The sequence below is a fragment of the Equus przewalskii genome, chromosome 1 (genome assembly GCF_037783145.1).
Source record: "Equus przewalskii isolate Varuska chromosome 1, EquPr2, whole genome shotgun sequence".
Classification (NCBI taxonomy): Eukaryota; Metazoa; Chordata; class Mammalia; order Perissodactyla; family Equidae; genus Equus; species Equus przewalskii.
In genome coordinates, this window is record NC_091831.1 from 174,351,205 (window position 1) to 174,374,635 (window position 23,431).

The window sequence follows — 23,431 nt, forward strand, 5'->3', positions numbered from 1 at the left end:
CAACCAACCTAAATTCTGCCATCTTTCCAAAACCAACATAAATCACTACAAAACCATTTATCTTCTAAGATAAATTGTGTCCTGCATACATTCATTTTTCTTCTCTAAACCTTACAGTACTTTTTCTACTGTTATTTCATTCTATCATGTGTTAATCCTGTCTTTCTTTGGAGACTAAATTTCCTTTTAAGGAGACTTGTGCCCTAGATATCCCTTGAGATCTCTACAATTCCCAGCGTCATGCTATATAGGAAGCATTCAATAGATTAACAAGGAATATTTAGTGAAAATTCAAAATCAATGTGCTTGTAATATATCTGTAACTAACACTAAACCTTTGAGTTTTTTAAATCCAAATTTGAAATGAATGATAGAATTAAATAATATCAACAACCTACCAACCATATAACAACTAATGATTATCTAAATGGACTACAACAGGTTTCTATTAGGTTAGATACCATTTCCTGCGATTATAAAATCATAGCACTAATATAAGCAAATTTAGCACTAAAGAAGAGAAAACAGACTTAAAAAGTTAAACACTACATAAAGAAAAAATGAAGAGTTAAAGGAAATTTTAGCTATCTAATATCTTCTAACAATTATCCAGGAATGCTCAAGTAAAATTTCACTATACATTTACAATAACATTTTCCTGGTGAAGAAAATCGCTAACTCTGGGTTTCAATACAAAATAACCACTATTTTTAAAGCATATATTGAATTTGATTAATGATATTTTAATGCTATGTCTAAGCCTACAAATTTCTCTCTTGATAACACACCACACATCTTGGTCCTTACCTTTATTTCCAACGTACCACCAAAGCCCATCTTAAACTGTCCATGCATATCTTTGGTGAAGACTCTCTGAAAAGTTTGCTTGAATAAGGAAGTGTTGAAAGAGTCGCCCATTACCATATATCCTCTGCATGCAAAGAACAAAACACAACGTCTGTGACACAACTACTGGGCCCATGTGTTAAAACCAAAAAAGTAAATTACCTCTCAATACTACCAACACATTTTAAAGGTATTTCCTAAAATGTGCTGTATAACCACTAATTTTAAAAACTCAAATACATGAGAATATCCTCACCCACAAATAATCTCAATCCTGAGGGTAGCTGAGTGCCCCTAACACTTGCACTTGTCCTCCGTAATTTACATCCCACATCAAAAATTCAAATGGTACAAAAGGTACACGGTAACAAACATGTCTCTCCTGCCCCAGCCACCCAGTTCTCCACACTGGTGAAGATATATTCTCATTCTTAAAAGCAAATACATATATGTGGTATGTGTACATATGCATATACAGTCATGTGTTGCTTAATGACAGGCATATGTTCCGAGAAACGTGTCATTAGACAGATTTTGTCACTGTGCGAGCATCATAAAGTGTATTTACACAAACCTAGACGGTATAGCCTCCTACACACATAAGCTATTTGGTACTAATCTTAGAGCACCACCGTCATATATGTAGTCCATTGAGACTAAAATGTCATTATGCAGTGAGTGACTGTATTGTCTCTGGGTGTCACATCAAACTCACCAGTGTTCCACCCAGTAAAGGAGAGTACAGGGATACTGAGGGAGCATTTTCACTTTATGCACTTATGTACTGTTTGCTTTTTTGCAGTAAGCATATACCTATTTTAATTTTTTTAAAGTTTCGAAAAACATCTGTCAAATAAAAAATATTCTGAGATATCATTTCTTCTCTAATAGATCAGCAAAAATCACAGATTGACAACATATTCTGTTGGTGAGGCTGTGGAAAAACAGGTACTCTCATTCATTCCTGATGGGAATGCAAAATGGTGCAACTCCAATGCAGGAGGACTTGACAACATCTATCAAAATGACACACGTATTTTCTCTTAAGCCAGCCACCTCACTGTTACGAATGTAACCCGAAGATATTCTGGCAAAACAAAAGCAAAAAGCAAAATATACGCAACCAGGCTATTCACTGAAGCATTATTTGCAATAATAGAAGATTGGAAACAATCCAAATGACCATATATTAGAGACTAGTTGAATAAAATATGGTACATCCACATAATGGAGTAATATACTGCTACAGACATTAAAATTAAAAACATTAAATCAGATCACATCACTTTTCCGCTGAACACTCTCCGATGACTTTGCAGCTCAAAGTAAAATCCAAAGCCCTTCCAAGAGTCAAAAGACCCTCACAAAGTCCCCCTCACTTCCTCCACCGCAGCTACTTTGACCTCCTTACCATTTATCAAACACCCCACGTATGTTCTCAACTTTGCACTGGCTGTTCCCTCTTCTTGGAACACTCTTCCTTCATATATGCACATAGCTCACTCTCTTACTTCCTTAAGTCTTTGCTAAAATGTCACCTTCGATGAGGCCTCCCCATCTCATCCTATTTAGAACTACAAACCCCTATCCTCTTTCCTGACTTAATTTTCTCACTAACATTTATCACCATCTGATATACTACCTACTTTACTTATCTCATCTCCTCTCACCAGAACTGTGTATCCAACATGTGGCTATTTAAATTTACATATAAATCAATTAAAATAAATTATATAACATTAAAATTTCAGTTCCTCAGTCACACTTGCCACATTTCAATGGGACAACAGAGAGAATATGTCCAATAGAAAATTACACTCAACAGTCCTGCACTAGAAGATTAGCTCCACAAGGGCAGATTTGTATGTTTTGGTCCACTGCTATATCTCCAGTACCTTGGACAGTTCAACACACAGTAGGCACTCATCAATATTAGATGAGTGAACTAAATAAATAAACAAACCTGAGAAATGAGTTGACACTGAGTTTTTTAAGCCTAATTAAATTATCCCAAAAATAATGACTGCCAATGGAAGAGGAAGAAACACTTCCCAACTCATTCTATGAGGTCAGTATAACCCTGACACCAACACCAAAGACATTAAAGAGATAAAAAACTACAGATCAAGGTTCCTTATGAAGACACATGCAAAAATCGTCAACAAAACACTAGCAAATCAAATCCAGCAATATATAAAAAGGATTGTTCACAAGTAACATTCATCCCAGGAATGCAAGGTTGGTTTAACATACAAAAATCAATGTAATACATCCTATATTAATAGAATAAAGGACAAAAATCATTTGATCATCTCAATAGATGCAGAAAAAGTATCTAAGAAAATCCAACACCTTTTCGTGAACAAAAGAACTCAACAAACTAGGAATAGGTAAGAACTTCTTCAACCTGATAAAGGCATCTACAAAAACCCACAGCTAATATCATACTTAATGGTGAGAGACGAAATGGTTTCCCGTTAAGATCAAGAATAGGCAAACCTACAGGACAGAAAGTAGATTAGTGGTTGTCTAGGCTGCGAAAGGGAAGGAAGGAGAAGGGGGGAGTGACTGCTAATGGGTACGTGGAGTTTCTTTCTGGGGTGATGTAAATGTCCTACAATTAAAACTATGGTGATAGTTACTTAACCTGTGAATATACCCCAAAAACCATTAAATTGTACACTTTAAACAGGTAAATTTTATGGTATGTGAATTATATCTCAAAAAAGCTGCTAAAATAAATCAACGACTGCAGGATATCAAGATGAGATTTTCAAACAGAATGTGTGCCTTTATAACCACATTTTAGAAAAAACCTAAAGTGAGCTTTACTGAAAGGAGTATCAAAAACTGTTAACAGCTATTACCCTGAAGCAGTAGGTGACGACTGGTTTATTTTCCTGAACTGTCATTACTGGTTTATATTTGTAAACTATCATAATCAGCTTATAATTGCAAAAAGTGCAAAAATTTACATACATACCCAGTAAGGTTGGGACAGCATTTCATCTCCAGGAGACCAGTCTGATCTAATGCACATGCATAGATATCAATAACATGACCAGTTGTGGCAGCTCGATTAGCCAATGCTTCAAAATGCTATGGAAGATTTTTTTAAATCAAATCAAATTAATGTACAAACTTAACCACCCTATAAATCTTTTTTCCCCATTAATAAATCAAAATGATCTAAGAAACACTAAAAAGAACAATCATAATTTAAATGTGATTTGTTCTAATTGAATTTTCTATGTCTCATAAAATGATACATTAACTTGTATAAGTCTAACACTTTCACATTTTCTTTAAAAGCCATTCTTTCTAGATGAACTCCTAAATTAAGCTAAACTTGAAGAGAGGTATACCAACATCTTGCTCTGTGTACAAAAACATGGTAGAAGAACAACACAGAACTCTTTTCCTGGCAAAATCCACACCCATGTAACAAAAACTTCAACACAGAGACAAGGGGCCAGCCCCGTGGCACAGTGGTTAAGTTTAGCACAATCCACTTCAGTGGCCCAGGTTCGCAGATCTGGATCCTGGATGCGGACCTACACCACTCATCAGCTATGCTGTGTGGCAACCCACATATAAAGTGGAGGAAGATTGGCATAGAAGTTAGCTCACAGCTAATCTTCCTCAGGGAAAAAAAAAATACAGAGACAATACCAAAAGCAGTAAGATAAATCCAAAACATTTTTCAAAGCTCTAAGAAAAATTTTAAGCTCAAAAGGAAAATTAGGTGGCAAGAAAAAAACACTCACTAATAGTGAAAAAAAAACTGTTATTAATTACTTTTAAAAATATAATAAATAATGACTACCAAAAAGAAATGAGATAATAGTGCACAAGTAAACTAAAATTGGGAACTCTAGAGAACTGCAAAAGAAAAAAACGAATAGGGACATTAACAAGCAGAACCAACAGAAAGGGTCAAGAATCAATATTAGTGAAAATGTACTAGCACAAACCCAAGTAAGTGAAATTACACGAACAGAAAACAACGCTCAAGAAAGTGATGGACTACCGAAGCTACGAACAATACACACATCTAAAGGACAGCCTCTTGGAAATGAAACATTGGAAAATACAAGAAATTTTTTCTGATGGGAAAGACATTCTTAACATGAATATTATAAAAAGCACACAAAGTTTCTTTCAGGAGTGATCTTTAAAGAGGTACGTACTGGTGTTTAAGTTTTTAAATATTACTACTAAGTTTTTAAATATTTAAAACCAGAGAAATTGTTAACAAATCATTAAGGAAAAAAAAGAGAATATTTCTCCAATTCTAAATAGCAGTAACAGTAACAGACTTCAAAATATCAGATTTCTTATCATAAAATATTTATATTCCTCCTCTTCCATAAATGAATTTTTCTAATAAGGCAAAAAGACAAAACCAAAATTACCTTAGTTCCCTTTTTAACATATTTGGCGTTGTCCTTTTCAATGTCGTGCCATGATCTGATAGGCGTCTTCAATTCATCTCCGACCACCATTCCAGGCCCCTGAGTGGCTGGACCACCAATGAACATCATGATGCGAGCACCAGTGTTAGGAAAAGTACACTAATGGAGAAAGGAACCCATCAAGAGGTTAAAGGAAAACATATGGACAGACACTTCTGATAATGAATTCTGATATACAATTTCTAGAAAACAGGAAAGCACACATTTTCCAGGGAATAAAATAATCAACTGTTTAAAGAGAAATTTTAAAACATGTGTTTGAATACCTTTCTTTTGAAATCCTATTCTAAATAACAGTGCCTTCTTAATTTTAAAATAATCTATAAGCAAGGATGTTCTTCCTGCTTAACCAGCCCTAGACAGGGAGCAGTACAGAAAGAGGAAGAAAAGAGGGCATGTTCTTCTGTTTTGTTGTTTTATTTTTATTTTCTATGTTTAAAACATAAGCAAGATGTATATTTCTAATTCAAGTTGATAGATTGAGCACTCCAAGCTACCTCCCCTTCCTTCCAAGATGCCAGTGAAATGAGAGAAAAGGTACTGTTTAATAAAGAAATAAAAAATAAGAAAGAACGCTATCAGTTGACCAGAAATTTTAAGAAATCCAAACAACAGATTAGATTGGATTGACCAAAGAATCAAAAAAAATATACCCCAGATTCCAAGGGTAAACCAGATCTTCCCAAGGGAATACCTTAGAAGCTCTACATTTAGAGTTGAAAAACACAAAAAACAGCAATGGACCAAAGAAGTACAGTCAGGTCGACAAACAGCAGCTAATGACGACACTGTGCCGCCAGCAGCTCGTGAGAAAAGCAGGAAAGCAAGCAATCTGCCCGGAGGAGGTTCTCAGCATAGAAATGGAGATGCACAACAGAATATATGACACAAGAGATATGATCACAACAAACAAGACAACTCTTAAGAGATTCTGAAATTAAAATCACTGCAAAAATAAAAATATCTCAAGGGATGGGCTGAAAAGCATGTCTGAAGACTAAGTTAGAGATATGGAAAATAAAGTTGAGGAGATCTCCCAGAAACGGGACGAAAGAAGGAAAATATGAGGAAAAAAACAGAGATATAAAGAAATACAGAGGTCTAGCATCAATCTCATGAGTTCAGAATAAAAAAGAAAAAAAATAAAGTAAGCTGATGACAGTCTTCAGAATGAAGGGCCACTAAGAACCAAACATAATTAATGAAAAAAGAATCAGACACACACACAGTCTAACGGAATTTCAGAACTCTAAAATTAAAGAGAACATTCTAAAAATGTTTAGTGGGAAAAACGAGTTTCCCAAGCAGGAACAAGATTGAGACTGCATCAAATTATCATCAAAATACTGTGTTAGAATACTAGACAGGAATGGCTCAAGATCCTATGGAAGATTCTTTTGAACCTACAATGCTACAGACACTCAAAGTACAAATGAAGTCAGAGGACAAAATGAAAAAACCTTTTCAGATATGCAAGAACTCAGAAAATGTATAAGAAACAAAAGAGCTACTGAGTACAATCCAAAGAAAATAAGGGAATCTAAAAAAAAATTTTAATTATCCTAAGACTTTGCTACATGAAAGATCCTCCATCAAGCAGCAAAGCTGCAATGACAAATGATCACAGCTCTTATAGAGTATACAACCACTCTACTTTGTTCCACAATTAACAAGATTTATATAATCATAATAGAAATGCTTTTATTCGCAATTTCTATAAGCAGTTACTGGGCAAAAATGCAGAGTGCACTTTTCAAGCTACATTATACCTTCAGGAAAGAATGTTAATGATATAAACTTTGATAATTTTAGAAATCATATGATGAACAAATCTGGGAGAACAAGGAAGGCTGCCTTTTACTCTTTTTTATACACCCCCGCATATTGTTTGAATGCCCTTATGAGGTGTTCTTATTACTTCTATAACTTTCTTAAACTAGTTTAATAAACAAACAAAAATCCTCTCTTCATTCTGGGTATCCAAGATAATAGCAGTCAAGTAAAGCTGAAACATCAATGAAAAACAAAAACAAATACAAGTATACCAAACACACGCCTTCGTAACTAGAACACAAAGAACATCCAAACTTCAAATTATTTGCAAGTAAAACAACAAACATAAATCCCAGTGAGCTATCCCCCACGCGAGCCTTCACACAGAGCAAGGGCAGTCTGGAGAGAAGCACATGGAGGAAAGAAGAGGGAAGCCAGCAGTCGGCGTAGACCAACTGCCAGATCCAAACGAAAACTTAATAAGGGGCACTGAGGAAAAGCCAGGAAGCAACCGAGAGAATGAAAACGGAATTAAAAAGTAAAAAGGGTCAGCAATAAAATGGTGGAAATGGAAAACAAACAAAGACCCAATTTATACATAAACTGGAGTTCTTAAGGCAAAACAACGAAACAAAACTAATACTTAAAACTATAATCCAAAAAACTTTACGAAAATAAAAACCTGAATAGACATATAGGAAGGGATCACTAGGCACCAGAGAAAATGAACCCACAAGACATTTCCTATTAATACTATTAGATTATAAAGATAAATTCCTCAAGACCTCTAAGCAAAATGATCAAATAATTCACAGGAGCAAGACGATTAGACTGGCATCAGCCTTCTCAAAAACACCAAAGAAAAAACAACAGAACAGCACTTTCAAAAAACTCCAGGAAACAAAGTAAGAACCAAGGCTATTTATATCCAACCAAGCTGTCCTTCAAGTATCAAGGCCATAGAAAAACAGTTTAATATTCAACAGCTTAGGTAATTCTGTACTCTTGAGTCTTAAGAAATTTACTAGAAGACGAATTTTATACAACCAAGGGACGAGGTGGGAATGACACTGCTCTGAGTGTATCTTTCTGTACAACTTACATTTGGAATCATGTTAATGTTTCACTGCACATACACATGTACACGCAAAACAAGAAGGGGATTTTTTAAAAAGAAATGAACAGAATGTACAGCAAATGAATAACATAAATACATTAAGGGGGAGGAGGGTGTGGATAACTAACCCAGTTCACTTTTGAATACAGTCTATTTTGTCCTATATATCTTCAGAACATTAAACAAATACTGAGCTCTAACTCCCAGGTTTCTTTATCACAGAGGTATGAACTAGAAATTCAAAAACTATTCTTTATGTCTTCTAGGACTAAGCAAATGAAGTAAATATATGTTGAATAATGGAAGCCAGTTTCTCATGGTCAGAGAGGGAGTTACAAATAAGGGAAGTGGGAAGGATAGAATAAACTCTGTGTTATTGAGTTGGCACTGGACGTATCTGAAAGAACTCTTGATTTTTAATATATATAATCTTCTGTGGATTTAGTAGAGACATAGACAGATGTATATACGAGTGTGTAGATAAATACGTATGGATGCACACACATATATGGGTGTGTGTAAATATACATTGATACACACATACATATACACATACATCTATCTCTTAGCTCGATCCACTAGGACCCAGAAGCAATGACATTCTAGTAACAATGAGCACACAAAGCATCTAGATCTGCTTGGTGGAACAAAGGCTTCTAAATGGCTGATTTCAGGTCCAGAGCAGGGAATGTATAAGATGAGCCTTGAACATCTTATTGTACTAGAAAGCAAGGAAACAGTCAAACAATGATAGCAACATATAGTAAGGAACCAGAAGCCAGCTTGAAGGGGCTCCTACTGGCAAAATATGGGACAATCTGAGTATCGAAATAATGATACTAAAGGAATACAGTCATGTGCTGCATAACGTTTCGGTCAACAACAGACCACATATACGACGGTGGTCCCATAAGATTAGTAGCATATAGCCTAGGTGTGTAGTAGGCTATACCATCCAGGCTCACGTAAGTACACTCTATTATGTCTGCACAACAGGATCACCTAACAACACATTTCTCAGAATGTATCCCCATCATTAAGCGACCATTACTGTATAACTCATTGCATAAAATAAGAATCAAAGAACCCACACTGAGGGGCCAGCCCCGTTGCCGAGTGGTTAAGTTCGCACACTCCAGTTCGGCAGCCCGGAGCTCGCTGGTTCAGATCCTGGGCACAGACCTACACACCGCTCATCAGGCCATGCTGTGGTGGCATCCCACATAGAGGAACTAGAATGACTTACAACTACGTACAAATATGTACTGGGGCTTTGGGGAGGAAAAAAAGAAAGACTGGCAACAGATGTAAGCTCAGGGCCAATCTTAAAAAGAAAAAAAATCCACACTGATATAAATATATAAATGGGGGAGAAGGGAAAGCTCTTCCTTAAGTAGAAAGCCAACTAATAAATGCAGAAGGAATGATGGAATTACAAAGTCACTATCTGGCACCCATCGTAATAACTCATCAGGCAAGAATCATGAACAGATGCTACAACTAGAGGATCAAAGTTTGACAAGTACACAGGATATCTCCTCAAAAGATACTTAGAATTACGATAGGAAAAATGTAACTTTACAGTGAAGAAATCTGGCAGAAACCACCTTAACCAAGCGATCAAAGCTAACTAACATCAGCAGTCATAAAACAAATCAGTATCACAGGCTTCCTGATATGCTACACTAAGCAGAACACAAACCAGTTCTGTCATATTCCTGCCAGAAGTGCGTAACCTGAATCACTCATGAGGAAAGATCAGATAAACTCAAATTTAAAGTCATCCTACAAAATAACGAGCCTATACTCTTAGAAAATATCAATGTCATGAAACACAAAGAAAAATTGAAGAACTATTCCAAACTAAAGGTCACTAAAGAGACAGGACAACAGAATGCAGTGCACGCTCCAGGATTTTCTTTTGCTATAAAGGGTATTATTGGGGTAACTGGTGAAATCTGAACAGAGTTTACAGATTAGAAAATGCTATTATATCAATTTTAATTTCCTGATTTTAATTGAACTGCAGTCATATAAAAGAATACTTCTGTAATTAGAAATGCACACTGGGGCCTGCCCCATGGCCTAGTGGTTAAGTTCAGCACACTCCGCTTTGGCAGCCCAGGTTTGGTTCCCGGGCATGGATCTACACCACTGGTCAGCAGCCATGCTATGGCAGCAACCCACAAACAAAATAGAGGAAGATTGGCACAGATGTTAGCTCAGGATGAATCTTCCTCACCAAAAAAAAAAAGAAAGAAAAGAAAAGAAAAGAATTGCAGACTGAAGTATTTAGAAGTAAAGGGACATCATATTTGTAACTGACTTTCAAATGGATTTTTAAAATTTCTATGTGTACAGTATATAAATATACATATATAGAGAGAGGATAAAGCAAACGTAATAAAATGTTAACATTTGAGGACTCAGAATGAAAAGTATAAGGGAATTCTTCGAACCATTCTTGTAATTTTTCCACATATTTGGAATTATGTCAAAGTAGAAAGTTAAAAAGAATCATGATAGTAACAGATAACTCACTGTATAAAATTGGAAACCATGAGTCCACAGTGATATTAATAACTGAATAAATTCAAAGTTTCATGAGGAATGGGATATTTGCATGGTTCCAAAGATCCTCACCTCCTGATGTTTATTAATTACAAAGGAAAGAGAAGTAAGAATAATTGACCGAGAAAAGCCTAGCAGACACAACCTTAATGAGTGAGCAAAGTGATTATTATCAATAACGGGGCAAATGAAAATCATGTGCCACTTGACAGGATGTAAGAACACAGCATTACTTCTGTGACATTCCTGCCAATGATGCAAGACCTGAATCTAACTGTGAGGCTACATTAAGACAAACCTGAATTGAGAGACATTCTCTAAAACAACTGGCCTGAATCTTCCAAAGTGCTGAGGTCATCAAAGGAAAGGAAAAGCTGAGGAAGTGCTCCAGACGGGAGGAGACTAAACAGACACAGACTAAATGCACGCCTCTGAACTAAATCCTTCTAGTAAAAGTAATTAGCAGGATAATCAGCAAAACTTGAATGAGATCTGACAATTACATGGTAATAATGTATCAGTGTTAATATCCTGATTTTAACAGTCGTGCTGTGGTTATATAGGAGAATATCCTGGTTTACAGGAAATACAACTGAAGTACTGAAGGGGTCAGGAGCATCATGTCAGCAACTTAATCTCAAATAGCTCAGGGAAAAAAAAAAGTTCTTTGCAACTTCTGTAAATCTGGTAGCATTTCAAATTTTTTAAAAACTCTCTAATTATAAAGCTAAGATAATGTGTAGTGTAAAATTTTCAAATTCTACTTAAAAGTAAAATTGCCCTCAGCCTACCACCGTTAATATTTGGGTGAACATCCTTCCAGAATCTTCTCTGTACACAAAAGGATATACTGCAGATCAAACTTTAAATAAATAAAATCATATACTTCTTCCTAGGACCTGATTTTTTCACTCAACATTATCTTGTACATATCATTCCATACACACACACACATCTACATTCCAAAACAGAGCTGTAAGTCACTACCTCAAGTAGCCCTACAGCTATGGAAAGTGCCACCCCAGAGGAACGCAAAGGTCTTTTTCCCTGCGGGACAGGCCAAGGGTCTCGCTGCAGTTCTCCCAGAAGATCTGTGAGATTCATGTCTATTTTCTGTACTGGCTGCAAGAATCTGCAAAACAGAATAAAATAAAGAGCCATTTATAAATGTTCTGTGGGTGAGGGTTTAAGGAACAAACTGTCCACTTTCTTAAAAAGAGAGAAAAATAATTTGAAAACACGGTAGACCAACGGTTCTCAAACTTTTGTGTACACCAGAATCAGTGGGAGAGCTTATTTTCACACAGGTCGCTAGCTCCAGAGTTTTGTTTCAGTAGGTCTGGGTGGGGCCCAAGAATCCGCATTTCAAAGCAAGTTCCCAGGTGTAGCTGTCTCTACAGGTCCAGGAACCACACTGAGTACAACGGCTACTAATGAAATACTCAAACCAACCAGCACTTCAGGACTGCATCTTTCATTGGCCAACCTAGAAAGTTCTAAGGTTACTTAAATAATGATGAGAAGACACAACAACTCAATTTTAGTAATACCACCTCTGATTAGAAAGCTTAGGGGAAGGGCTGGCCCCGTGGCTGAGTGGTTGAGTTGGCGCGCTCCGCTGCAGGCGGCCCAGTGTTTTGTCAGTTTGAATCCTGGGCGCGGACATGGCACTGCTTGTCAAACCACGCTGGGGCAGCGTCCCACATGCCACAGCTAGAAGGACCCACAGCTAAGAATATGCAACTATGTACCTGGGAGCTTTGGGGAGAAAAAGGAAAAAAATTAAATCTTTAAAAAAAAAAAAAAAGAAAGCTTAGGGGAAAAAGCTACCTCTAAGGCTAAGAAGGCAAAATGAAAAGCTTTTGAGGCTCTATTTTTGTTGGCCGCCCTCAACCACAAAAATTAAGTTTTTCTGAACTTAAAAATAAATAGAAAATTAGCAATATATCAAAACTAAAGTAACTCCTTACATTGCAGTGATAAGAAACTAGCCATTCCAATGACGTGATTCTGCCTCAACTCTTTAAAAAGTATACTAATGCAATCTATTTACAGTCCTAAAAATATTTAAGGGTACGGGATGCTTAAAATAGCTGCATGGATTGTAAAATTCTCTTTGCCATATTTAATCATTACCTATTGGAAGGAGGTGGCTGCTGTACCTGAGGACCACGTGTTGCTTGAGTAACGGGTACTTTAGAGAGCCCCAGCATTTCCTGTAAAGAGAGACTTTATGTGATATCCATTTATTTACTCCAACAAAGATGCATCAACTATTTAACACGTGCCAGGCACTGTACTAGGTATCAGAAACACAAAAACAAATAACACAAAGGCTCTTTCCCCAGAAAGCAAAGGGTCCAGTTGGGGAGACTGTCAGGTAAACAATAACAACACAATGAAAGAATCCCCATAAGAAAGCAAAGCACAACGTGCTCTGTGAGCAAAGAGGAAGGCTACTAGCTCAGAAATATTTTACTTCCAATTAACAGTCAAATTAAGTTGACTGTGGCCCTTAAACATCTATAGGTCTTAATTTGTATTCCTTCAACCCTTTAAGCAACTATATCTCAAGTACCCACTGTGTGCCAGGCATCTAGCAGTGAAAAAATATACAGTTCGTGACCTTCCGGAAATTAAAATCTGGTGAAACAGACAGGAGTGAATCAAATCATTAGATAAATAAGTGTAAAACTGCAATTTTTAACAAGCGTTATGCAGGAGAGTACATGGAAACGTGTAAGAGGGATGATAAGGTACACATACTTGTGTATCTATACTTATTAGTTTTCTGACATAACACCTAACCAAACGGCCAGTTTTGTTTTGAATTTTGGATGTGTGCACAATTCCTCTCTAGATACATAAAATAATCTTATTTCACTAAAGTTTTCTTGCATCTAGAAATACTTAGTCATGAAGTAAGAGAGTAAAAGGATATAACAGAAAATCAGAAAGCCTAAAGATTTGCAAAGAAAACACTACTGAATTACTCCTGCTGTAGTCCCATACTGCTAGCAGGAACAGCACCTTATTACTGAGGACTTACTATGTGCCAGATTCTGTGCTAAACCATTTCCTCACAAAACAAAAATGAAGTAGATTTCTTAATCCCTGCTTTACAAACAAAAACTGACCCTCTGAAAGGCTGGGTGACTTGCCTTACGCAACTAGTAAGTGGCAAAGCAAGATATTGATCCAGGTTTTGCTAACAAAGTCCTGTAAGAGTTCACACTATACTGAGTGTTCTCACTTATGTTATTTCATTTGGTACTACTAACAGCCTTGCAAAATAGGTATTGTTTATCCCTTTCCATAGAGGATGAGAAAACAAGCAAAGACATCAACCCAAGATCACACAACTAGGAGAGTTTTAGATTTGAATACAGGAGTATTTGGAGAGCAAAGACCAGGCTCTTTTCAACCAGATGGGTAGAGAAAGAAGATAAAAACATTTTAATAGAGAAAAAAACTTTAGTCTGCAGGCATTCATTGCCTGTTTCAAAAAGGCCAATGTTTTATGTGTTACATATGTATTATATAATTTAGGTAACATGTATTTCTACAATCAGAACATTAAACCACTTTAACTTGTAATTTAAAAACAACATTAATAATGTAAATACTTAAAGGCATAATCCATTTAATTCTCCTGACCTCCCTGTAAGGTAAATACTATTATTATCTCCCTTTTACAGATGAAAAAGCTAAGGCACAGAGAGGTTAGAAGTTGCCCACTTCCTCTCCCATCTCATGGAGGCAGAGGATCCTCCTCTCCATGGTATCCTGCTCCCTGTGCTCCTGAAGGAATCCTTCCCACGTCTTCTGGAACCTGACTGTGCTCAGCTCACGCCTGCTTTCACTCACTCACTGTGGTCTCTCTCGCTTCTCTGTGTAACACATTCAAGTGTCCCTCCTAAGGAAAATCTCTTTACCTCAGTTCTCTCTCTCTCTCTAACTCCCACACTGTTGCCTTCCTTACTTTCAACAATAAACCTTTCAAAAGAACATAGACTCTGATTTTCCCCACTTTGTCAAATCTTATTCACTGTTCATTATCCTCCCCATCCAAAACTGCAAATTCCTCCAGTATTTTCCACATCGGTGAAGTGTAGCACGACCGTCCCCGTCCACCAAGCTTCAAATTAGATAAGTGTAAAATTGCACCCTCAAGATCTCCTTTCCTTTTTCATTTTGGGCTATCTGGACACCTCCAAAGTCTGACTCCATGTGTGTCGACCTCAAGACAGGCTTATCTACCATCTTCTGGGGAGATGTTCTCATCTGGGGGTTATATCAGAGTGACTTACAAAATTTTTCAAAACACTTACCCGCACAATGCTACCGTCCCAACCACCTCCCCAAACAAGCACACACTCACGTCCCCTCTCATGGCCTATCAAAATCTCTGGGCAGAAAAAAGATTTTGGAAAACATCCCCAGACGATCCCAGTGTGCTACACATAACTCCCCTGCCTTGGAAGATAAAGCTTCAACTTGCCCCAAAGATAAAAATGTTGTCCTAGTGTATGACAAAAATATATATTCATAGTTCGTATATTAAGAACTCTGAAGCCTTAAACTCTCTCTCTGCCAAATATGATGTAAGTGTTTAGCCCCTAAGTGAGATGTCCAGAAACAGACGCTAACATTCTCTGGTGGTTGTCTCTCAGTCTTCAGCTTGACTCTTCTAGAAGCCCTCCAAACCTCTAGTAAAATACCTTCAGTTTCACTCTAAATTTTAAAGATACCATTAAAAGTGACGGGTCTTCAATCTGTATGATAACAATTTAAGGCACATTAAAGAAAACTGATACCAACACTAAATTTAAAACCTGTGTTACAACACAATTATATCAGTCATTCATAATAAAAACGTTTTCCAGAAACTTAGGTCCAGAAGGCATTTACAGGCATATCTAGAGTGAGGCTCACGGAGCAGCACTGGAACCACCATCCTCGTTTACCTGCAGTTGTTTGGCAGACAGATCTTTTGTTCCTCTGAAGACATAGCTCTTGGAAATGCCCTCACATCCAAGCTCATGAACCTGCACCATTCTCCCAAAAGTAATAAGTCCAACCAAAGCTGTAGGTGGTAAAAGACTTAATGACATCTGCATAGATTCTTTCAGGGCCTGTAAATCTTCATCTTCCATGCAAGTATCAACCACATAGAGGAATATCAAGGGCATCTGAGGACCACGCTTTTAAAAAATGTTGCAAGAAGAAAAAAATACTGTTTAAAAGTATTAACACCAGCACAACATACAAGGATAATCAGTAGAGGACTAATTAAACAATTTATAGTACATTCATACAATGGAATCCTAACAAAGCCATTTCAGAAATGAAACAGGTTATATATGCATAGAGAGAAATGCAAGACATGCCATCAAGTAAAAAATTAAGTTTAAAAACATTATTTATAGTTACATAGAGGAGACATTCACTTTCAATTTCATTTAACTGCATGAGGTTTCATTTCTTATAATAAGTATTCATTTCTTTTAAAACAAACTGACTGGCTCAACTATGGTTCTGCTTTCTCTACAACATTCATAAAGGATATTATTACTTTCACACTTAAATAAAGAAATAACTATGTAAAGCTGTTCAGAAAGGGAAGAAAAATGATTTTCCTAACAGGGACCAGTGCAGGAATAATTTCATTAATTAGACTCGGGGATATATCATCAGGCTCCAGCATCGAATTGACTAAGTATCTGTGAACTGACCTTTCAGCTACAAAGCAAGAATGATACTTCACTGTTTACTGATCTACTCCATATGGAAAACCCACCACCCCACCCCACAGTCTGCCACCCATTAAATAACTACAACAGAGAAATCACCTTGCTCCAATTGACCTTGACAGTTCTCACCTTTGAAATGCCCCATCAATTCAATGTGAGAATCAAGAATGCCTTTTAAATCATTTCAATTCAACTATTATCTTGATGTAAAGTAAAGTACTGGATATTTAAGACTTTCTTAAAGATTTACTCTTATGTTCTTACCAGAACTACATATTCAATGCTAGAAAACTGAGGTAAAAGTTCAGCAGGTTGATTCATTTCAGATATACCAGCATAAGTAGGCGGAAACTACAGATAGAAAAAAACAAAAGTTTTTAACAAATTATTTGCCAGAAAGAGTAATGAAATTTTAAACTGAAAATAATTATTTCCTGATAATTTAACTATTAAAAAATAGATATTTTCATCACATAAAAAACTATTTCATCTTTCTTTTTAAATATGCATTTTTCTGCATATTTAGACCAGTATTATAGCATTAACATCTGCAACAGGGGTTTTCTTACCTGATTCCTTTGATAACAAAAGTTGCAAGCCCAGAGTTTTGCTCGATAATCCACTTGACTGTTTTAAGAAAAGATACAATAGCTCATGTTTCAGTTCACTTTTGCAATGATCCTAATTTCATTAAAACTAATTTCTTTCTAAAACATGAACAGATTCAAATTGATAGTCAAAGTGATCTTTAAAAGCCATGCATTTTGAGACGTTGCCAATATCTAATCCATACTTTTAACATACACAAGTTCACCTAAATGAATATATTGTAACTTTTAATATATAGAAAATATCCACAAAATTAAGATTATCCTATTTTTTTCTTCAAATGACAGTAACTTCTATACTCAGATCTAGAAAACATTTATTCAATTCAAAAATATATTCATTGAATGCTTAATATGTACCAGATATCATTCTAGATGCTGGTGACATATCAGTAAAGAAGACAGCAAAGGTCCCTGCTCTCATGGAGTTTATATTCTAGAAGAGAAAGACAGACAATAGACAAGCAGACGCATAAGCACAGGAGATACTTTTACATAGTGATAATAAAGATTAAAGAAAACAAAGCAGAATGTGAGAATGTGTTTGGAAGAGCTACTTTAAAAGAAGGCCTTCTTAAATAAACAACTGAAATATAACCTAAATGAAAAGGAACCAGTTACAAGAAAATCTGGGGACAGAGCAATCCAGGCAGAATATACAGCTATTGTACAAGTTGCAAGGTAGGAATAAGTTGGTATATTCACAGATCAGAAAGAGAGTAAGGTATAATGTAGCGAGAATAAGGAAAATGGAAGATACAAGATGAAGGCAGAAATATTAGAGGCTGACTCATACAGGGCTTCATAGGTCTTGATGAGGGGTTTACATTCTTCATGCCAAGTATTAGAACAAGCTACTGGAGAATTTCAATAATCTGATATCCATTTATAAATCTAGCTTTCGGGTGGAGAACGGTCTGATGAAAGACAAGAATGGAAAGAGGGAGACCAGTTAGGAGGATAGTGAAACTGTCCAGGACAAAGACAGGACATCCCAAAGTGGAGTATACCAGCGAAGACTGAGTGGAAGAGACAGCAGTAATGCTCTGCAGGTAGAAGCAACCAGATACGCTAATGGACTGGATAGGGAGAGAGGGAATGGAAAGAGGAATAAAAGATGATTCTTGAGAGTCTGGCTTATGCAACAAAAAATCACAACATTTTCAAACACCATGCCACTCAGTTATGACTTTTCTAATGACACAAGATGGGTTGATATGCAGCCAGCACCAGTATCTAGAGAACACCAATAGGATCTAACGGTTTATAAGGGACAATTTTACATTTGGTCTCTTATCGACTCACTACATCTAGACTGATCTTAAAATCTTACAGCTCTTTGGTTTGACTATCCTAATTTGGAAAAATAACCATAAACAAAAACAAAAACATTTTAATATAAATGAGCAAGAAAAACTACATTTTTAATCATATTGCCATCTTAGTTTTTCCCATATATTTTAATTACCATAAAGGATTCAAAACTGCCCGGCAAGTGGTCCTACTACACAGAACCGGTTCATACTGAATAGGTGGTAAATCAGGCCTCTCCTTCAGCGGGGTAAACAGGGCTGCTACCGGAACGACCATTCTCGTAGCTTCTAGTCGACTTGACGGCCAAACATTCCAACTAAATCGGACTCCATCTCGTTCTTCATTTTGTTGAATGAATTCCAAATAGGTTGTCATTGTAGAGCTTGACACTTATTTCTGCAACAAATTTAAAAGATATTTTCAAATTCTCTCAAGAAAATTCAAAATAAGCTTGTTTTTAAACCCACTTTCAGCAATATTAATTCACTAGAAATTGTGACCAAAATATTTGTCTCAGAAAAAAAATTAGCAAGCAAAATAACCTCACCTATAACAAAATAATGACTCTACAGACCCCAATGCCCATTAGGCCCAGTATGAGGTATTTTATCCTTTTTTATTCACTCTTCAAAAAACTTCAGCAAAAAACAAAGTAAGTGTCCTATTTATTTAACAGTATATAGGAAAGGAAGGCAAAAATGGATGGAAATCTAGATCCTATGTTTTCCATATCAGCCTTGCAAGTTACATTATTCTAATAAAAAGATCATCAAAAACATTAAATTCTAAAATTCATATGGTTTTCAATCTAGAAAATGACAAGTTTCCACTAAACTTGCTAGAAGAGAATGTTTAACAGTGCATAACAAAAAGATTTTTCTAAAACTGGGTACTTCTGTTTTAGACAGGTAATTTTTTTATTGTGCAAATAGAGGACATTTGCGACACAATAAATAAAATGCTTGATAAGTGGAGTTCCTAATGACTTATGCATCATTTAACCTCTTTTGCAGAAACTTAATTCAGAATATTTTTAACATTCCAATTTATGAGATTATTTTAAACTCTAATTTGAAATATACAATTTCAATATCATCATTTAAATTTACCACCAGGGGGAGGAGGATGCTGCTCTGGTTAGGGCTCCATTCAAGAGACATCTCCATCTTGTTACTCTCTGCCTATAGAGGATGCCAGCTTTCCTACCTAGCAACAGTTCTATTTCCTGCTCTCAAACTGCAACAGTGGTTAGTGGGAAGAAAAATGCAAAATTCAAAGGTCTGAGAGGATAAAGAGTTTCAAGTGCTATGTGGCAGGCCAGAAGATTTGTGGCAGAGATGAAGGACATCAAGAACTAAAGAATTACGAAGGTAGGGTACCAAAAGATCCAACATGGATGCTGAAGTTGCTAAGAATGATGAGGGAATGAGGAAATGATTCTAAAATGTAAAAGAGGGAAAGTAAGGTATTATTTGAAAAAAAGCATATTAGATATAATAATAATTTTAATTTTGGAAAAATTTTCAAATAGACTTTGATAATACAAATTACGTAAAGTGAAGCTTAACGAATCTAAGGATCTTAAGCAGCTAAGAGCTTAATTCAATCAGGGAACCTAGTAGAGAAAGGCTCTGACATTAAGCATGAAGACATTTCCACACAGGCAATGGCCAGGTTTAAGCTTCCACAACAGGTAAAAGGACACCTGTAACTCCACACCCCGACTTTTTATTAAGACGACTAAATATCATGTAAGTGATACCTGCACACAATTCCCCTCCTCTTCCTCACTCCTTTTCCTCTCAATCTCTCTGCTCTAAGATCTTATTTGCTCACTAACGCACATCTATTTTATTTCAAAAGCGTCCCACCTGTTTCTTCCTAACTGGCCCGATTACATGGCCATGCACAACACCTGCCTGACTTCCCCCACCTTTCCAAAGTAGGAATTGCTCAATCTTAAAATCACACCTTCTAGTACAAAATTTGCCAGGCTTGGTCTCATATCCAACAATGGCATATCTGAAATAAAGTCCTCTTATAAGCTAGCTTTTTATAAAATGGCATTATTTGATAAGCACTCTCTCCCCTAAGCATGTTTGCATAAAAGCACAAAGCCAAATAAAAATGATTCAGACACTACATTAGGATGCAGACTTAACATACCAGTCATTACATTTAAAGAAAATAGTACAAAACAAGAAAGACTATTCTAAAGAAACGTCTCACTTTTCAGCACAACTTATATTCAGCGGGAGTTAACTTTAGTTAAATAATTTCTTACGTCATAAGAAGCAAAGTACTTCAGTCACTTTAACCCAGCATATCGAAAATGTGTCCAGAGTATTTTAAAAGGCTTTATCTATGATACAGTTTTCTAATATTCCAATTTTAGCCCTTTTATAAATACCTAAACAAAAAACATCCTAAACTGCAAGGGAAATCTGAGTTCCTTCCACTCAGATGTATTTGTTAACGGACAATTAAACGTGCCTCTCCTAATCTTCAAGCCTACCATCCTCAATGCAGTGTCTTCAACTACTCCCCACCACCAGGTTATGATCTTGGACACACAGCTTAACCTCTCTGATCCTCAATTTCTCATCAGTGAAATGAGGGGTGGGGGCTAGAAAACTACAAGGCTCCTTCTAACTAAAATTCTACGAGTCAATTAAAAATGGTTGAACTTCCAAAATGATGTTAGACTACCAGAGAAGGGAGAGAAGGAATACTTAACATGCATTTATATTTAAATCTAAAACATTTTTTAACTCGTTAATTTGGCTAGTTACCCAAGGCTTTGAGGGGTGGAGGCTGAAGTTCACGTGAAAACGTGAAGTCAACACTCACTCCAGCAATCGATTACAGGTAGATTTACGAAGACTCCTCCGTTCCCACCCACACGGCAGCAGGTAAGACCGGCCGGCTCCGAGAACTGAACCCTACTGGTGTCAAGGCCCAAGGCGCTCCCTTTAGCGGGCACTCTTCTCCTGTCCCCTCAGCTCCCAAGGCCGAACTACGGGTGACGACGTCGCCGCGGTTCAAAGTCTAGGGCACTTCAGATCAGGCAAGGAACCAACCAAACGCACAGGGCGACGAGGGGCCGGCGGGGCAGGCAGGTCGCCCCAGAGGCGGGGCGGGGGTGCGGCGACGTGCCAACCGCCGTCCTTCACCGACCCCCGCACCCGACCCAGGGGAGGTGGGTGAGGGGCCGGGCGCCAGGCCCCGCGAGAACGAGGCGGTGGGTGCGGGGGTGACAGGCTCAGTGCTCGCGGCCGCGCCCCCGGGCCCAGTCGCCGCCCCCGGCGCTCCCCGCCGGCCCGGGCACCGGGAGGGCTGAGCTGGCACCGCCCGAGAACCCGGCCCGCCGCCCCTCCCCCGCTTCCCACTGAGCGCCTGCGGCCCCCGGGAGCCGAGGGCAGGGGGCCCGAGGTCGTCCTCACCACAGTGCCCGGACGAGATCCGCACCGAGGCTGCCTCCGCCCAGCACAATCAGGCCTCCCCGGCGAGCGGGAGCAGCCGTGGCACCGCAGTGAGCCCGCGCCGCGCAGCCCCGCCCCGGCCGCCGCGCCGCGCTCCGCCCCGCCAACATGGCTGTGCCGCCCCGCCACGTCAAGGAGGGGAGGGGCCGGAGCCGAGGACGGGACCTGAGGCGGGATGGGGGGGCCCCGGTGGAGCGGGCCCTGGGGCAGGGGGAAGGAGAGAGAGGTGGGGGAGGAGGGGCCAGAGGCGGGAGCGGGACCTGAGGCGGGCGGGGGGACCCCGGTGGAGCGGGCCCTGGGGCAGCGGGGAGGAGAGAGAGGTGGGGGAGGAGGGGCCAGAGGTGGGGGCGGGACCTGAGGCGGGACTGGGGGGCCCCGGTGGAGCGGGCCCTGGGGCAGGGGGGAGGAGAGAGAGGTGGGGGAGGAGGGGCCAGAGGCGGGATGGGGGGGCCCCGGTGGAGCGGGCCCCGGGGCAGGGGGGAGGAGAGAGAGGTGGGGGAGGAGGGGCCAGAGGCGGGGGCGGGACCTGAGGCGGGCGGGGGGACCCCGGTGGAGCGGGCCCCGGGGCAGGGGGCGAGGAGGGAGAGGTGGGGAAGGAGGGACCAGAGGCGGGGGCGGGGGCTGGGGGACCGAGACAGACCCGGCGGAGGGCCGGGGCCGGCGGCCCGGAGCGCGAGGGTGGGGCTCCAGGGGGGGCGTCTCCCCATCTCCTGCCGCCCTGGGTCCCTCCCTGCGGGTGGTAGGGAGCGTGGGTGCAGCTTCTGTGGCCGCTGAGACCCCTCAGCTCCCCTCGGAGAAATGGAGATGTCTTCGAGGACAGCCTATCCGGTCCTAGAACAACAAACTATATCTCCCCTAAAAAAAACAAAGTGAGAAGTCGGTTCTTTTATTTGGTGCAACAGCCATTTACTGAACACCTACTATGGGCCAGGCGCAGTAGCGATGCTGGTGCTATGAGGTAAACAAAACAGGCGAAAACCCCTGGCCTGGAATGATGTACGCATGGTCAGTCTACTTCTTTCCACCCGCACTGCCTCTGCCAGCCCTTCCCCAACCCCACCCCCACTCCCACTCCAATCTTGGCTGATTAATCTCTTTTTTTTGCGTTTTCTCCCCAAATCCGCCCACTACATAGTTGTATATTTTTTAGTTGTGGGTCCTTCTAGTTGTGGTATGTGGTGATGCCGCCTCACATGGCCTGATGAGCGCGCCATGTCCACGCCCAGGATTCAAACTGGTGAACCCTTGGCCTACAAAGCAGAGCGCATGAGTTAAACCACTCAGGCACAGGCCGGCCCCTTGGCTGATTAATCTTTTTTTTTTTTTTTTGAGGAAGATTACCCTGAGCTAACTGCTGCCGATCCTCCTCTTTTTGCTGAGGAAGACTGGCCCTGAGCTAAAATCCGTGCCCATCTTCCTCCACTTTATATGTGGGACGCCTGCCACAGCATGGCTTGCCAAGCGGTGCCCTGTCCACACCCGGGATCCGAAT

At 39.1% G+C, this 23,431-nt stretch overlaps 1 protein-coding gene across 4 annotated transcripts in view; it reads right to left on the reverse strand.

Annotated features, from left to right (window-relative positions):
* SEC23A (SEC23 homolog A, COPII coat complex component) overlaps positions 1 to 22,757 on the reverse strand; it is a 54,016-nt gene extending 31,259 nt beyond the window's left edge. The window contains exons 1-11 of one of the 4 annotated variants that reach the window (XM_070629432.1): positions 22,466 to 22,757; positions 21,901 to 22,199; positions 18,612 to 18,853; positions 17,105 to 17,162; positions 16,800 to 16,886; positions 15,750 to 15,986; positions 12,919 to 12,998; positions 11,770 to 11,914; positions 5,262 to 5,420; positions 3,830 to 3,945; positions 808 to 931 (exon numbers count right to left, since the gene is read on the reverse strand). In XM_070629432.1, the coding sequence (XP_070485533.1) occupies positions 808 to 931; positions 3,830 to 3,945; positions 5,262 to 5,420; positions 11,770 to 11,914; positions 12,919 to 12,998; positions 15,750 to 15,986; positions 16,800 to 16,886; positions 17,105 to 17,162; positions 18,612 to 18,832 (1,227 nt within the window). In that variant the 5' untranslated portion in view covers positions 18,833 to 18,853; positions 21,901 to 22,199; positions 22,466 to 22,757. Of the gene's footprint in view, positions 1 to 807; positions 932 to 3,829; positions 3,946 to 5,261; positions 5,421 to 11,769; positions 11,915 to 12,918; positions 12,999 to 15,749; positions 15,987 to 16,799; positions 16,887 to 17,104; positions 17,163 to 18,611; positions 18,854 to 21,249; positions 21,824 to 21,900; positions 22,236 to 22,465 lie in introns of those variants that run through there. The other 3 variants (XM_070629447.1, XM_008519445.2, XM_008519443.2) reach the window with 3 other exon arrangements.
* Positions 22,758 to 23,431: the final 674 nt, after the last annotated feature.